Source organism: Perna viridis, chromosome 8, assembly GCF_037379345.1.
Source record: "Perna viridis isolate PV_CMFRI_1.1 ecotype Kerala chromosome 8, ASM3737934v1, whole genome shotgun sequence".
In the NCBI taxonomy this organism is placed as follows: Eukaryota; Metazoa; Mollusca; class Bivalvia; order Mytilida; family Mytilidae; genus Perna; species Perna viridis.
In genome coordinates, this window is record NC_142452.1 from 36,714,463 (window position 1) to 36,732,758 (window position 18,296).

Below are 18,296 nucleotides of genomic sequence, written 5' to 3' on the forward strand. Positions count from 1 at the left end.
TATAGCTGAAATATTGCTGCTATGGCGTTAAACCCCAACAATCAATCATTCAATCTTAACTTCAACTTGTTAAAATTTATATTTTTATGTAAAGAAATTTGTGTCAATTTTTAAATATTGGAATTTATATTTTACTTCATGTGTAAAATTTTAGAAATTTTTATGAGAGATTCCTATAATACTTTATTTGTACATTTTTTAATACTTTTCATTCAAAATTTTATTAATTATTATAAAAATTCATTCTACTACACATCTCCAGTTTTATAACCACTTCTATGTTTTTAAAGTTTTGTATGTATGAAGTCTTGTATTTTTGTTAAATATTGACCGTAAAATAGCCAAATAACATTATATTAATTATTTTGCCGGATCCCGCAAAATAGCTAAATGATATGATATAAGCTACTTGTTCGCAAGTTGTGGTACTTCCCTGAAAAAGAGGGATTTGTAATCAAAACACTTTACAAAAATTAATTAAAAGTTTGCCCGAATGAACTCCAGGTCTGAATACTAATATCTAAGTATTTCTTAATCAAATTGAGTTTACAGTTCAGTTTGCTTCCATGTAGGAACAGGTGTATCATGTGCTTTAGAACACAGAACTGCCGTCATTAGCAAATAAAACTGTCCCTTTAGTGGTATAAAACGAAATTGATGAAACATTGAGTGAAACAGCTTTCAATATTATGACTCATTGATTATATATACATATATAAAATAAAGCTAAGTAAAACGAAAAACTAAAGCTATTAGGAATATTTTCTGATCATGTATTTAAGACTGCACAATGGTAGCTTAAATAGGGAATCACTGGAAAAAAGATCCAAGCCTGAAAGTATCCACTTGAGAAATCTCAAAATCCCCTCCACAAAGTAATAATCTAAGAAAATACATTTCATGATAAAAGTAAAAAAAAATGAGAACTTCTATGCCAAGTTAATGACCCTTCTCCTTCAAATTCTCCCTAATTAATGAACAAAGTAAAATTAACAACCCTAATATAAGTGAGATGGTCAAAGTGATCTAAAGAAACAAGATACAGTGATGAGTTATACTATTTTATTAAGGACTGAAAAAATCGAAGATTAAGAAAGCATAGAAAAAGAAATAATAGAATACATTGTATATCTGTGTAGTTCATTTTTGTAAGAATCAGGCAAAATGGGAATAATCAGAAACATACATGTCAAGTCCTCACTGATCTGAAAATATAATTTTCTTCATGGATGCTTTCTCTATTTGAAAAGATCATTATTGTATCTTTGCACTACTGGATTTGGTCAAAACATTTACAAAAGAATGTTAGAAATATGACTTTTTTACAGAGTTATCTGTCCTTAAAATGTTCATTTTCAATGCATTTCAATGAAATTATAACTCAATTTACCTCATTGATTTGGAAAGTCTTGTCATTTTTTCATGAGTCTGATGGTGCAAATAGTCAAAAAAAAAAAAAAAAAATTTCAAAAATGGTGGGTTTTTCATACTGTTTCACCCATTGCCTGATTCATACAGAGACTGACACTTAATAATGTAACCCTATCTTGTATAAAAAAAAAATCAAAATTGTTTTTCCCTATTTACTTCAATTCATTTTCATATTACAACATTAGTAATTTGTCATTCTTAGTTTACATATACCTTAAATTCATCAAGCAACACTAATCATTATAAAACCAGTCAACTTGACACAGTGATATCACCTCATCTGATGAATTGAGTACACTGGACTGAAAAAGATCACATTTGGCTTTGCCAATGTTACAATTTCCATTTTTTTTATTTGATCTGGTGACAAAAATGACCAGTTGGTGATTTTTTATTTATTTATTTATTTATTTATTTATTTTTTTTTTTTTGGGGGGGGGGGCAATCTGTATAGTGGACTATAGGTTAAATTGTTGTTGATTAGTTGAGAAAAACCATATTTCACAGCTTTGCATCAAATGTTTCTGAATAAAATAAATAAATACATGTATCATCTGAACAAATAGTTTAATGTAATGAACATGGAATATTTCACAAGTCCAACATAATAAATGCATTTCCTTTTCAATAAAAAAAAAGAATAAATTGAAATTTAAAAAACCAAAATGTTATGCTGGTGTTTAGAAATTTGGCACCCCTCCATTTTATTGGAAAATTTGTTATTTCATGTGTAAAATTGACAAAAAATGGCAAGTAATGTTCTAGCAAACCCTTTTTCTGGGAAACTATCAGCTGGCACCCCTCCTTTTCAAAGTGCCTGGATCCACCCGATTGAAGCTGACACTACTAGACAAAATTACTACAAAATGTTTTAACCAAGAAAACTATCTTCATTGATTTTTACTCGTGCACTCGTACCACAAGTTTGTTTTATACTTTTGCTGGATAGATGCTGATTACTCTTACAATTCCCCTGAACTAAAAATAAAGATAGAGAAAATATAACATATTGCGGCTTTGGCTTACCAAAGGCAAAATAATATTGCAGATTTGGAAAATTTCTGATGTGCATAAAATATATTTTTGTAATTTTAAGGTTTTTTTTCTTCAAAACTGAAAAAAAAATTCCAAAAATAAAAGCAGCTGATAATTTCTTCTATTTTCTGTATTTTAGAAACTGGCCATAATAGAATTACAAGGGGACATAATTTCCCTTAGGAAGGGAAACATAGCACTTCAGAAAAAGAAAATATATATACATATGTACAAGTGAAGATACTCTGTAAAACTCAGATCAATCTAATGATTTAAAACATGTTATTTGACAGTGACAAAGGTTGAAGATATGAAATCACAATTAACTCAATCCATCTCAAAATCAAAATTTCTTAGAACTAGTCCAGTAAAATTGTGATAAAATAAGACATTATTAAAATTGTCATCAGTTAAAACACATTTGACAATCTTAAAAGTAACACAAAATGAATTTCAATATAAAAACACCATGTAAATACATATTCATGCATGAATAATCCAGCTGCCATTTTGACTCTGATTAAGATATATGATAAAGTAATTTATGTACATGTAGCTAATTAACTCATTGACTCATAAAATTGAGAACCCTACTGAAAATTCATAACTTATAAATGTAAATTTTTTTTCCTTCAGATTTTAGAATATTTTATGGGTTTTATTTCACAATTGCAATCCAAACTCCGTGAGAAAGTAGGTTTCAAACTTTACATGTAGGTAAAGCATTGCAAAATACATTTCTTTATGTAACTATAAGCTTCAAAATGATTTTCAGACATTTGTCAGTGTTATATAAAAAGAATGCAAATGTCACATAGAAAACATATCATTGCAAGAACAATTCACAACAAATATAAAACAAACATGACAGATAAAATAATCATACATGTACATGTAAGAGAACTAAAACACAGAAATCAATCTTTGACACAGTGGATTACACACAATTAAAAACAACAAGAGGCATCCAGGAGCCTGAATCACTCACCTGGTTGAAAGTCTAAATCTATCATAGTTTTCAAGACAAGGCTGAAAACTGTAAAAAAAACCCTCTCATTTTCCCCCCATCAATAACTCTTATAAGAAGGCATCTGACAAATTTTATGCCTGAAGACTTTTGTAGTCCTAAAAATAAGGATCATTTCAGCTATTGAAAGAATTTGGCTAAACCTAAGGATTTTGGAGATATATGCGAAAAACTATTGCCTGACTCCTGTGTTCTATTTTTAATAACAGTGACCATGTTTTTCGACGGATCAATTGGTAAAATAGTGTCAGAGAAGATTTTTGAAAGAAATAACATTTTTCGACGGATCAAATATCCCCAAATCATTTCTATGCAGGATACCCAAAGAAACATTCATACCAAGTTTGGTTCCAACTGGTCAAGTAAATTCAGAGGAGAAGAGTTTTGAAAAATTGTTAATGACAAAGATTGACACTGACGGATGCCAAGTGATGGCAATAGCTCACATGGCCTTCGGTCAGGTGAGCTAAAGATACCTGAATCTGTTCTACTATAACTGTATAAAGAACAAAAGGTACGAATTTGGGAGCCATGTGTTCATTACACTGAATTATAAATTTCTAGTGATTACAAGGATATTTTCTACTTTTCTTCAATTCAGAATCAAATTAATCTCATTTTAGTAACACTCCAGATAAGAATCGTGAAAAATGTGATTTATGCTTGGAAAGCCTACATATGTATATAGAATGTACTGTAGAATTCAAAACTAAAGGAGATAACTCTGTAAAACTATTGGATTTTAAATGTGAATTATCTCCTAAGAGCAGAAAGAATGGAATGAATGATTATACATTTCATCATACTGATATACAAAGCAACTTAATAACAAGGATAAAAATGTGTAGCCTTTCCTTGGGTGTATCTCATATTACAGAATTTGCATGATTCTTAGCTGGAGTGTTACTTAAAATTTGAAGAGCATTTCAATACTACAAACAAGCAACATATTGTCTTAACCAACTAAAGTTTTCCATTTAAACATACTTGATGATATAAATTAATTTGAAATTCTATTTTTTTTTAAATGCACATGTGTAAGAAAGAGGGATATCAATTTTTCTAATTGTAACACAAGTTACAGACAAAAAGAAATTTTTTTGTAATGCTTGTTTTCGGGTAAACCACCATTAACACCCATTTCTTGTAATAAAGATAATACTGCAAGAAAGATTTAAGATTGTAAATAACAAGAAAACTTATGATTTTGAAACTGAAGATTTATGGAATACCATGAAAGTACTTATATTCATGGGGCACCAATTTCTTGGATTTCGTGGTTGAAATTAAACTCGGGACAAAACAAATATTTTCCATTTATTTTGTACTATGGGAAATGTCAAGCCATGAATTAAAGAATCCATGAAGCGATTTGTCTACAATCCGCGATAATAGATATGCAGACCACAAATAAAAGTACTTTCACAGTATGTTAAGGCAAAAAAAGATTTATGCTTTAGTGAGTCAAGGTATAAAAATATTTTCCTTAGTTTACTCTACTGGATATATACCTTAGTCAACAAATAAAAGTTTCAGAAACAGCAAAACCAATATGAAATAATTATCTTAAAATATAAGTTGATAATTATCCCAAAGTTTTTCAGACTAAACATTTCCCATACATTTATACTACAGACAATAGCAGAGAATTAAAAAAAAACACAGAAACAGTACATTTAAGATAAATTTAAGAGTATAGTCCGAATTCTATACAGATAAACAAAATGAACACTTATCGGTATTAGCTACTGGTAATGATGTGTTTATCTCTTCTGTTGAGCTGTTCCTATGTTACATTGGTTGACCTGGAAATTGCAAATGAAGAGCATTAATGATATACCAATGCATAATAAAAGTCAACATTATCATAGCCCCAGCTCTACAGCTTAACATAGATTTTTAACCATTAGTAAGATTTATGCAAAGCAGCTGTCAACATCTTTTGCTTAGTCCAAAAAAAAAAATATATAAATTGTTTTTAAATGTTTGTTTCCTGTTACCAATGCATCCTGGAAACATTCTGAAAATTTTAAAAATGGCTTCATCAACAGAATTGCTGCTCCCAGGTATGTGGTAGCACGAGTTTGGGAGACACCTTGGTTTTATCAACTAACCTAAAGATTATCCTTTAAAGAATGTACATGTATTCATCACCAGGAAATAAATCTAAGTATGTTTGCCTAGACATGTGTCAAAAAAAAAAATCCTGACCTATTGCCCCTAACCATTTCTATCGAGTCCAGAAAGGGGATATATGGTACAAGTCATCATGTGAAAGCAATATACCAAATATATAAGCAAAGTCTCCAATACAAGCTGACAAATCAGTTCAGAAAGAGTAACTAACCAATAGATGGGCAGACAAGGTTAGTACATATTTCATACTATGATGTCTTGGGTTAAAACGAAAACCTCCAAAAAATTGTTACTTTTTTGGCATTAAACAGCATGAAAAAGATCTTTTGTTGTCTGATTACATTTCTTTGTATTGTCATCTAACAAAACAATTCTAATGTAAGATCTAATTCTCCAGATCATACAATGTACAATAAGCCAAATTTTGCTATCAATATGATTAGAGTGCACAAGATTCTCAGCCACCAGATTGAGGAACAACCTATATTAGTGTTCCCTTCAGCTTTTGAAAAGGACAGAGTATTTCATGTAAAAATGGTACTTAACACAAAGAGGCAAAGCACATCATTCAAGCATTAACATCTATTTTGAGAAAACTGACAGAAAAGGGCATGGTGCCCATGCCTACCCATAACAGTTTGTCGTGATCACTACAATTCTGTGTTTTCACTAAAGTTTCTCCTAAAAGGTCAAATAAAAATTTGAATGGGACAAATCTTATTTTCAGTTGAATGACATGTATTTTTTCCACCTGCACTGGCCAGACAGGTGTTTGAAGCATGCAAATTGTCCTCCAGCCCATTCCTAATGAAAATACACTACATGTAAATATGGCACTTACCTTTGTAGCAAACCTCAAAGAGTTTAGAGTTTCTTGGAAACACTCCTCTTTTGGTGATGCATTGACAAACATTAAAGTTTTACTATTACCACCAAGTGAGTTTTGTAATAGGTAGGTCAGTTTAGAATTCCTATAGGGTATATGGTTATCCTGAAATACATAGATAAAGATAAATGAAGATAACCCTTGTTTACTGTATTTGCTTTAGGCCACTTACTAGTTTAAAAACTTCTCTATGCTCAGTAAAACCTAATTCAGGCTCTGGCACCAAAAAACTTGATAAATAATTAAGTCTGAGAATATGGGTCTAGGACATAAGCCCTCTAGATAAAAGCTCCCCCCCCCCCCATCTTGATAATGTAAAAATATATATTTATTTTTGTTTGTTTTGTTGTTTTTTTTGTGTATTTCTTTATTTTTCTTTTGTATTGACTGTTTATTTTATATTGGTATTGCATTTTATTTTTGTTTGTCTTTTTTTGTATAATTTTTTATTCTGTTTAGTGTACTTAGGAAGTTATTGTTTGCATTGAAATGGTTCAATTTCTGTGTATTTTTTTTTTCAAGGGTTTACTTATTTTATATTTGATGTTATATTTCTTATTACCAGAATCATTTGAAATTTCATATTGTCTTAAAAAGAAACAAAAAGTTAAAATGTTAACAATTTAGAAATTAAATTTCAAATTTTACACTTTCAGTTCTAACAGAAATATTATTCATAACTGATAAAATATTTTCTCATGGGAAGTGGGGGGGGGGCTTTCGTCCTGATCCCTCTATTTATAACTCCCATGGTAACTTCAAAATCTTTATATTTAATTTTCTAAAAAAAAAAAAAAACAGTTAAAGATATTCTCAGAATTAAGTAATTTCTCATATTTTTTAATTATAATTTGTCCCTTCAGTGCCCTGTCAAATTGGCTTCATTTTTTTTAACAAATACTTGTGGAATCCAAGGCTTCTTAGATAATCATTGGCATGGCCTAAAAAATACAGCCAGAAATGAAAATGTACACATATACAGCATACCTCTTTTCAACACCTTGTATTTGTATATGAAGGAAATGATTGCAGGATAAATGTAATTTTCATCAAAAAGGCATAGAAACAAAATGATAGCAACCATACAATACATGTACCAACCTTATTTCCGATAGCCATGATGACATTACCAAGGTTACTAAGAGATTTATTTATAGCCAATGTTTCCTTCATTCTTTGACCTTCTGACCCAGAGTCTTTCAGTCTCTCACTACCAGCTAAGTCGACTAGATGAAGAGTTCCTATAAAATTTTTATAAAAATCATATTAAGTGCATATACTTTAGTATTTCAGTGAAAGCAAAAAGGTATATTGGATGTGTATTTCTTAAATTTACATACTTTAGCATTTTGTATTGCAATGACCATTATCTATTTAAGAAATAATTTACAGACTACTTCATTTCATCATCGTTTTTATCATAGGATGGTCATGTACATCACCTAATTTGTACCTCAAGCGATAGTGAGGGGTGAAAAATGACATAAACAACCAGTCATTATTGTAAAACAATAATAGTCCCTGGGATTATTTCAATACTAATAGGGCTAGTTTCTCATTTTTATGAAAGGACACAGCCTATGTGTTGAAAGAAATAGCAAAAATGTTGATAAAAATTTTATTGTAACGCCAATAAAAAATGGGTAAAACTCATCTATGACGTCCTAAAAAAGACATTTATCACTGTTTTACCACTGGAATAATAAACTGTAGACAGTGCATGTAAATATCACTATGCAGTTTAATACCATGAACCTGTGTCACTGAATATAATAATGTTTATTATAAAGTTTCATACCTTGACTAGTTTCACCAGTGATTTTATTTTCACCAGTTAACTTCAGTGAAAATACACTGTGACTTCTGGAGGATCTCTCATTACACTTTGTTTCCCCTACAGATCTATTCTTTGAGGCTTTCTGTAATAACTGATAAACCTGAAAAGAAAACATACAAATGTTGATTTATACAGAACCATGTAAGAATTAGGAAAGTTTTAATTTAAACAATGGTACTTTAAAATGTTTTCTGAATTTTTCGGCGCTGAATTACATTCAAAACACGTAAGAAGAAATTCCTTCACTTTTTATAGTGTAGAACAAGGATCTGGTAAAGAAAGATTTACAATTGGTTGTGATGCATTACAAAATATTCACCTCCATTTTCCATTCTCCAATTTCCACATATACATAAGTCGATATCTCTTTCACCACCCTATCTTATCAGTACTATTTTGTTTTGTTTTGTTTTGTTTTTTTTTTTTTGGGTGGGGGGTGGGGGGGGGGGGGCTTCTAGACGTGTAGGATGTTCTTCAGTACTATATAGTTGAACAAATACTTTTAACTGTATCAGCAATTGCCTGATTTTTAAATTGACATGTACTTCATATAAAAAGTTTTGCTATACATGTATGTACTTGTCTCATTCTCTATAAAAAAGTATTAAATTCTGTTTACATATTCCTAATGTCACTTTATTCATGCATATCTTTTGTTTGGTGTAAAAATATACTGTGGTCAATTTCACAAAAAAAGTTGTATGTGTAAAATTCATTTTAAGCTATGTTGTCATAACAGAAAATAGTAACATGTACATTGCATTTATGATCAATTTTTACTGTTATGACTTTCAGTAAAATTGACCACTGATTTCAAGTGATGATTTTGGAATAGGATCAATTTTTTTCCAGGCTAATACACATCAAATCATAGTAATTTCATTTCAGAGGAAAAACAGCAGTTCTTTTCTTCTTCTACTCACCATTTCTTCCTCTGTGACTCTTACTATGGTCAGATTTGTGACAAAAACTTCATTACTGTTTTTCTGTCCAGACATCTTGATGTCATGTTTGACATCGTCACGGCCATCACCCAAAAGATCTCTGATGGTTTCATTGTATATTTCAAGAAATGAAGCATCTAATAAATACTGAAAAAGTACGAACATCTTGTTAAGCGAAAACAAAAAAAAAAACACAAACAAAACACAAAAAAAAAAAAAACAAATGAACAAATTTGCAAGCATCAATTCTTGTAGTTTCAGAAAATGATTGGCAATATATAGTATTAAAAATCAATTTCCCCGAGTCCTGTTTTTCTGTCCACTGCAAAAATAGCAAATATTAGTACAACACAATAATAATACACCACAAAAAGTATTACTTTTTCAGTATTTGAATTTTCATAATGTTCATGTTAAGAATATCCTCAGACATGCATCGTCAAAATGCATCAACATTTTATTACACCACAAGTAAAATACTAGTCTGAGTATATCAGGGAATTTCTACCCTTTAAAAACCCTCTGTACCCCCAAATTAAAAGGTCAGGGGGTGCTTGAATCACCAGATTCAAAAACTATTGGGCATGCTGCAACTCATTAAAATTATAAACTTATTTATTCATGCCTGTTACTGATGATTGACAAAAATTGGCAACATCTAAATAGATGCCAAAAAGTTTCAATACTTTGTCAAAATCTAAGAAGTTCAAATAGTTAAAAATTATGTATTAAAGAATAAAATGTACACATGAATGTTTTCCATTAACATGCATATATAAATGTATGTTGCATGTGATAAATACCTCCCATCCTTTATCTTGGAGTTCTCTAGTTGAGTCAAATATTTGCAATACAGCCCTTGGAATCATGCCTCTGTTTGCAACATCATTGATAGATGTCCCTTCCATTGTGAAAGTTTTACCAGAGCCTGTTTGACCATATGCAAAAATACACACGTTGTAACCATCTAAAGCACTCTGAAACAAAAATAGTAACACTTAATTAGCCAAACATTTTAAAAAAAGTAGTTGGTTGTCATCTATATTGAAAGTATGAATTTACTGATAGATCAAAAGAAACATTACCTGAATGCAAAAAAGTGTTTTTTTTATATTATTTGAACTTATTTCATGAAAACAGAATCAATATATACCTGCACCAGCTGAGATATTTCATCAAATACTTCCTGTTGAGTTGATTGGTCATTAAATACTCGATCAAACTTGAACTCATATTTACTAGTTGCATTATTACCTCCCTTTCTGGTCAAGCAACTCTGGAAAAAAAAAGCATATATTTCACAAATATTCACTAGACATTATAGTAGTCTCTGTACATTTTACATTGTTTTATTAGCATGTGAACAGGGTTGATGTACTCACTAACTACCTAATGGCCGGCTATTTTGGCGATTTTAAGGCAAAATTTATACTAAAAAGTTTGGTGTATGCTTAGTACTGTATAAAGTACTTCAGCCACAAGCAAATATTTTGCTGAATTTGTTCTTGTTATTTATGATCATCAACATACCATTAAAGGTGTTTTTAGACAGACCCCTAAAAGATGCCATAATTACCTGCAATATGGTAATTTTAGCTGGGTACTAATTTTGGTGATTTTCAGCAGTCTGTCTAAAAACACCTATATATGGTATATTGATGATCATAAATATCTGATTGATGTTTATGTAATGCCAAAAAATTGGTCTTGAGTGTTTGCATTAAGCACCCCTCTCTTAAGTGACCATTATAAAAAATGAAACAACTACTCTGTTTTAAGTGGTTTGCTTACCAAGGACTTAAAGCAAAATAATTGAAAGATATAAAATCTGAATGCTGCAAACATAGAAATTCTGCCTACAAAAACATATGTCTCTCCTATCCCATGCTCAAAAGTTCAACGGGGCATAGCTCCAACAAAATTCAGTGGATAAAAAATTCCTGGTAATGTGCGCAAAAAAAATGTCATAGCCTAAATACCCACAAAGTTTCACGAAATTTTGTGCTGTAGTTTCCAAGAAGTTGCACTTACAAAAATGTTACTGACAGATAGCCAGATAGACAGGGTCAAAACAATATTCCACCATACAAAGGTGGGAGGTGAAATAACTATAATTATTGGGAGTTGGTACATGTATTTCACATAGTAATTCATTCAGTTTCAAAGTTAATCTCTGTTGTAGTACTTCTTACTTCGTTCAATGTAGCATCTCCTGTTTTGTCCAGCTCTAATGTTTTCTGTTCATGGTCTGGAAAGTTCATGTGAGGTATGATTCCATCATTCCCAAGTGTCTCATCACCAAGTAATGGTCTAACTCTACAGAAAACCCGTATGTTTCCCTGAAATATGACATTAAATGGGTCAACAGCTAGTATAAGATTAATGATTATTACCATTTTATAAGAACTGCATGAAACCTTGATGATTTATCAACTGATTTTTTCTTTTTTAGCACAGTAGAGTAAAAATAGAAATTGTGGCTAGAATGTATGGACACTGATGCCATTGTTAATATCCCAAATAGTAAGAAAAGACCATCAACTGTCATCATCCCTAAGTTTTATTTCTTTCTTGTTTCAGTTTAAGCAACTCATGGCCATGTGTCCCCTGCAGACGCAAAAAAAAAAAAAAAAAAAAAAAACATTGAAGGGCAAAACTCAAATAATTAATGAAAAATTTGTTGAATCAAAATGGTGGCACAATATGTTCAACTACAAATGGTGACTAACAATCCTACAAAATTTGAAGTTATTCCGGATGGATGAACGCCAGTACTTCTATACCCCCTTACAGGCAGCGAGGGGGACAATAAGTACTATTCTAAATAATCAAAAATCAGATGACTTGGTGTAACAGTCTGCTAACACCAACATATAGTAAAACAATTGAGTAACCCAGGTATAATGTGGACAAGTCCTCATAACAGTTAACCTTTGACCTATAGCAAAGCAGTGAAAGCCTGATATCAGTCTGACAGGAAGATAACCTGTAATACAAAGTAAGGATCTTGGTCAGTTTCATATCTTTAACAAAAACAAGAAACAAAATCTGTTTGTAGCCCATATCTCAAGCTTTGTTAAATTATAAAGAAAAAATAAATTTTAGTTGACGTAAAACTGGAAAATGCGCAATTTCTTTTTATAATTATCAATATACATGTATATTCAAATTTGTCCTCTCAAAGGTTACACCTGCCTAATATTTACCTTAAGTTCCTGAATTTGATTGTGAAGTTTTCGCCTTTCTGTCTCATGACTTCTTATTTTACCATTCTGTTCTTCTATCTCATCCTCTCTGTCTTGTAACAAACTCTTCAGTTTTGCAATTTCTTCATCCTTTTGTCGGTTTAAAGTCGTTGCTGCATCAAGTTGGATCTCCAAACAAATGAATTTGACATTATGATGAACATGCAATGTAATGGAATAAGAAAACATGTAGAAAAAACTGACAGCTACTAAAGCTCACTAAAGGACACCCTTTGCTCCCCATCCAAGTAACCAAACCACATGTATAAACAAAGTTGTCAATAAGAAGTTGAAGTCATTTCAGTCTGAAATTGTATTCAATCATATATTACATGTATCTATATACAGCTTCAGTCAAAACAGAAAGTGGCTGTGATAAGCAGCTGCAGAGAAACTGTAACAGAAAAGTTGAGGACAGACACCATGATCACTATATACCTCCCACAAACCTGTGGGGTATGATAAAAACTATGACCAATTCGCCTTTAATTTTCCAAGTTTTCCATTGAAAGAAAGGTAACTGGTCTGAAATTGGTTATTTTCTCCATCATTTATTTGTATTTTAAACATCAATTATTTTGCAATCAGTGGATTCATGTTGTGATGTTTTGGCTGGAGAAAGTCTGAGAATGATATTCCAGAATTTACTACACAGGGAACATTTGCTAAATCAATGATGTCTAATTAAAATAGTATACAATAATCAAAATGGTCAAGTGTAAATAAAATTTGAAATATATTTGTGTAACAGGAGAAATCTATTCTGTAATTACTCACCTTAGTTGCCTCCAGCTCAGCCCTTATACCAGCTTGAGCAGATGTCAACTGGGCAACTGATGATTTTAAGCCATCAATCTCTACTCTTCTGGCTGAGAGGTCACTTTGTAAGGTCTCATTCTGTCTAGATAAAGTTTCCTTCAGAAAGGACAGGTCACTAATGTCTCTTTGAGTCTGACGCTGCATTTGATCATATTTATCCTCCTCTTGTCTGAAAGTAACAACTAATGAGTATGATACCACAATCATGATGTTGACGCCTATTTCACAGAACAGGGCCTGGTTTCAAGTTGAGAACTTCCTAAAATCCATTAGTTTTTCCTCAAATATCTAATTTCAAGCAATCTGATTGATCGAAATTTCCGTTGAGGAAATCCTCAATTTAAGATTTTTTTTTAAAATGAAACCCAGGCCAGACATTTCAAAGAAGTACTGAGGTTTTACACTTTAAAAAAATCATGATTGACCACATAAGACTTACTTTTGAAAAATTTTACCCGGAAAAGTTTTCCTTCATGATACTTCTACACAAGAATAAAATAAAGACTGTTTTCTGCATTCTGATTTTAATGTATTTTTAAAATTTGAGCAATATCATGCCATATATATTTTTTTAATTCATATCACTGTAAGCATGATTTTTTCTATATATGTACCTGAGTTTACGTTTAAGATCATCAATCTCCTGTGAAGCTTGAGTGACAATATTCTCTTTCATGGAAACAGTTCCACTGAGTTGGTTATTGACTGATTCTAACGACATAATCCTCTGGTTCTGTTCCTCCATTTGACTGATCAGAGATGACCTGTTGCTGGTCTGACGCTCCAGTTTGGCCTCCATATCTTCCAATCTTCCCTTCAGGTCCCATGCCGGTCTCTTCTTGCCACCTCCACCACCTGCGGCACCATTTGCTACAATATAATAGAAAAAAGAACGGATATGGAGAAACGCAAAAAAAAAAAATCACCTATATCTAAGCTCAATTATCTCAAAATTAAGCTTGGCGACATACATATACGGTTTTACATTAAAATTTTACAGTATGTTCGTTCAAGGTTAATTTTAAGAAAATAAGGAAAATCTATTTACTAAAAATATTAGCTACATTAAGACTGGTAGAGAATACAATCCATTGTGAGTATAGAATGATGAATGGTCATTGATACTACTGGTTTTATGATTGAGAAAGAAATATCAATTTTAACTTGGTGTTTTGGGTATTCTATGAACCATAAAATCTAAGCAATCAATATCCACTACATTTTGAAATTCAGAAAGGAATATATTTTAACAATCTTGTACAAAACTCTATAAAAACGAATTTATTTTACATGTATGTGTTGACAAGTTTGACAATATCTATATGTTGTTTTTGGAACTAGGAAAAACAAAACAATTACATTTTTTTCAGATACAAACCTGTAGGTTTGGAGCCAGGTTTGGCCTGACTACTGGATCCCAGTCTAACTGTTCCTGTTGCTCCTCTGGCTGGTGGTGGCTTGGAGTTTATAGAACCTGTGACTATGAAGAAGAAAAAAAGTTGACAATCATAAAACAAGTAACATGAGATTACAATTAAGAAACTATGAAGTTTACATTGTTTTTATTCATTCTTGTGAAGAATTTAAAAAAAACCTTCACAGGTAATATTTACTTCATTGAATGATCAAACCCATGTTACTTGTAAAACAACAGATTCCACCCATGAACACTTATTATCTTTCTTTACACCATATTATTCTAAGAAACATTTTTAAACAACTTCACAAGGTTATGTGAACTCCATGTAAATTGTATGGTCAATCTCATGATACCTATACAAATTCTCCCACAATTTTAGATTAATAATACGAGACAGGTGCTACCTGCTTGCTCTTGAAGAAACTAAATGATTAATATACATTTAATACTAAATTCAGGAAACGGTTCAGGCTTGTCTTTGTATGATTATACTATCTTCCAACTTCTATTAATTTCCTACGAAACCTCATTTTCTATTAAATGCTTTGCAAATTCAAAGTTAATATCTACATGTATCTATCTTATTTTCAAATGTTTTAAAATTCCATTAAATGATCAACTTTTGCTAACAAACTAAGGTAATATGTCAATCCTGATGTTATTTTAAATGCCATTATAGTTGATGATTTTTCAGGGGGTCAGTATGTAGAATATCGATTGATACTAGTATTAGATCCTAAATTAAGAAACATCTTGTATTTCCGAGTTGCTGAATAGACACAAAAACAATGTAATCAAAGAAAAACATGGGAGAGTGTTGATCTTGTCAGATAGGCAGGACAAAAGAAAGAGAAAAAACACTTCCAGTTATCAGACTGGGAGAATTTCCCAAATGACTAAGGCAAAAAAAAAAAAGTCTGTTTCCTGCTAATCCATCTACCCTATACATTTCATGGCCATTTTGGCTCAAGCATGATTAAAGTCTAGATTGTTTACCCATTAACTCAATGTATAATGTTTTTGAAAAATAAAGAAATTTTCCTACATACCTCACCTTCTTTTTCTTGCTGGTCCATGTAGCATGAAACAAGACTTATTATTTTTTTTTGGCCTAACAGCAGTACTCGCCTATAACCTTGGTTCCTTTGATTACTCTTTCAGCCACTAGCCCGAAGTCCGGGGCTAGTAAAAATTAATTTGGGCTAATGAAATAATACATATGTATGTACATTTCTTGTTTCGGGCCAGTTGTTGAGAATTTTGAAGGAAAGGACTGCCTAACAGTATATTTACTAATGATTTAGGTACCTTTCTTTGTAACACTAGTAGGCTTGACAACAGCTGTATTTGCCTTTGGTCTGACATTGTTTGCTCTCAAACTTCCAGCACTGGTTGATGACCTAAGACTAGTATTTGATGCTGTGGATCGGTTTAAGCCAGAATCTGATTTCTGTCTGGTCAATGTAGATCCAGCTGTTGCCTTTCCATTTGATGAATTTAAGAAACTGGTTTCTGATGCTTTCCTTGTAACTGGCCCTGGTTTGGAATATTCTAAACATCTCCTCTTATTGTCTTGTCGCTTTAATAAATAAAATATCTATAACTTTCTAGATTAACATTTCAATAACTTACAAAAAGTAAAATAAATTTTTGAACCATAATTTTTTCAGAAATGAAAGTTTATTCTGGTAATTGTGTTCCATTTGAAAAATATCAAATCCACATTCACTAAATGACAACTACAAAAAATAATACACACAAGTATTTATGCATACTCATGTACATCTATCAGGTACATGTATGAGTTGTTTTTTTTACCACCAGGTTTTTTTTTTGTACATGTCAATATTTTCCCAGATTTTTAGTCTGCCAATTTATGGATAACTTTATACAAACAAACTAGTCGTCAGATATAACTGAATATATACATATATTTACAAACCTCCTCTGGGCTCCTAGGTCTCTTCACTGTTGAAGGGGGTCTTAGCTTACTGGCAAAGGTAGGCAACTTCGATTGGGCATCTCCATTTCTGGTAGACAATGGCTTCCTTTCTGTTTCCTAAAATAAAATGTGTTCTAAATTACCTTAATAACAAAAAATTATTTCAGATAAAAATCCTCTATATTGAAGATTGAGTCAACTAGTAAACAAGAACCTTTTACAGGGTTACTGTTTTTATTGTGGCAGTGGGCACACTACATGTACATTTCTTTATTTGAAATAGACATGTATAAAATAGGTGTGCAAAGACATCTCGAAACTTGTTGACAAACTATTGGACATCTGGACTGTCAGCTTGGAAGTTTTTGTCAGACCAAAAACAAATCTGCTGTTCAAATGTGTTGGTGTTTTCAACTTGGATCATCCGCCATACTTAAGGAACGACACATTTACTAACCTTTAAGAAGGTCACACATGTTGTTACATATATATATATATATAGGGAAGAAGCATAAGTTACTTGAGTACAGAGTCTAATTTGTTGAAAAGGGAACTTGATACTTTTGCTTTGGACTTCGCTAGCACCTTAAGGCCATTGCCTTCCTCATATTATCAATAAGATGTAATTCGTCTTGGTGATGGAAATCCTGAACCTCAGCCATGAACAACATGTTCAATTTGTCACATGGAACACATTCAATATAGCCGAGACACAAACATGACAAAATCTTAATTTGACCTTGACATCAAAGTTCGTAACGATTGTAAGTTATGATGTAAGAATAGATCAAAGCATTGTGACATCATAATTTACAACTAATTTTGAAGGAAAGTGTCAATATCAAAGATCTGTCATTGATAAATTTCTACTTGACACTGATAGAAACAAGTGTCGAAGTTCTGGGTACAGAAATATATTTCTGATAATAGACACTTTTGTGGTAAGTTGGTGAGCATGCTCTATATACGCTTCCGCGAGGTAGGGCTTGGGTAGAACAAAAGAATTTTCCTCACGGAAGTGTATATTGATCATGCTCTACGCATGCTCATCGTCTACCCTACGGCTACAGTTAGCACAAAAGGGTCTATTGGTACCTTCTGATAATAGTACATTCAAAAGATATCATATTATGGAGAAACACTTTAAAATCACTGATTCTAACCTAGATATATCATTTTGTAAATGTGCACTAACTCTCAGCTGTCTCATGTTAAAACACCCCTACTGGCCTAGGATTTTGTATTGAATTTTAGTTAAGAATAAATGGAGATATAGACCAACAAAACACGTGCAGCTGTTTTGTCCTCGACTATAAAACTGCCAATTTATGACTCTGTTGTTTGGTACAAATTAAATTACATATAACCAAGAAAGCTTCGAGGTACCTGACTATCCATAGTAAATAATTTCAAAATACGAGCCAAACATGGGTTATTGTAATGGCTATTTTCATTGGTTAAGATGAAGGCATGGATAAAAGGGAAGTTTTGATTCGCCAATTGATGTCGTAATCATATTTATGAAAAACATATCAAAATTGCTTTGTCAAATGATTAAACATCACAATTCTTAA

The 18,296-nt window shown here is 31.6% G+C and overlaps 1 protein-coding gene across 1 annotated transcript; it reads right to left on the minus strand.

The window, feature by feature from the left end:
* Nucleotides 1–1,047: 1,047 nt before the first annotated feature.
* LOC148610369 (carboxy-terminal kinesin 2-like) lies at nt 1,048–18,167 on the minus strand. Its single transcript, XM_088542897.1, has 15 exons — nt 18,109–18,167; nt 16,723–16,839; nt 16,089–16,359; nt 14,739–14,840; nt 13,975–14,230; nt 13,319–13,529; nt 12,503–12,670; nt 11,489–11,635; nt 10,450–10,572; nt 10,100–10,273; nt 9,276–9,443; nt 8,314–8,452; nt 7,617–7,756; nt 6,471–6,620; nt 1,048–5,298 (listed from the first exon to the last, which is right to left on the minus strand). Exons 1-15 carry the CDS (start codon nt 18,118–18,120, stop codon nt 5,257–5,259), a joined length of 2,220 nt encoding a protein of 739 aa, XP_088399023.1. The 5' UTR covers nt 18,121–18,167; the 3' UTR covers nt 1,048–5,256.
* Nucleotides 18,168–18,296: the final 129 nt, after the last annotated feature.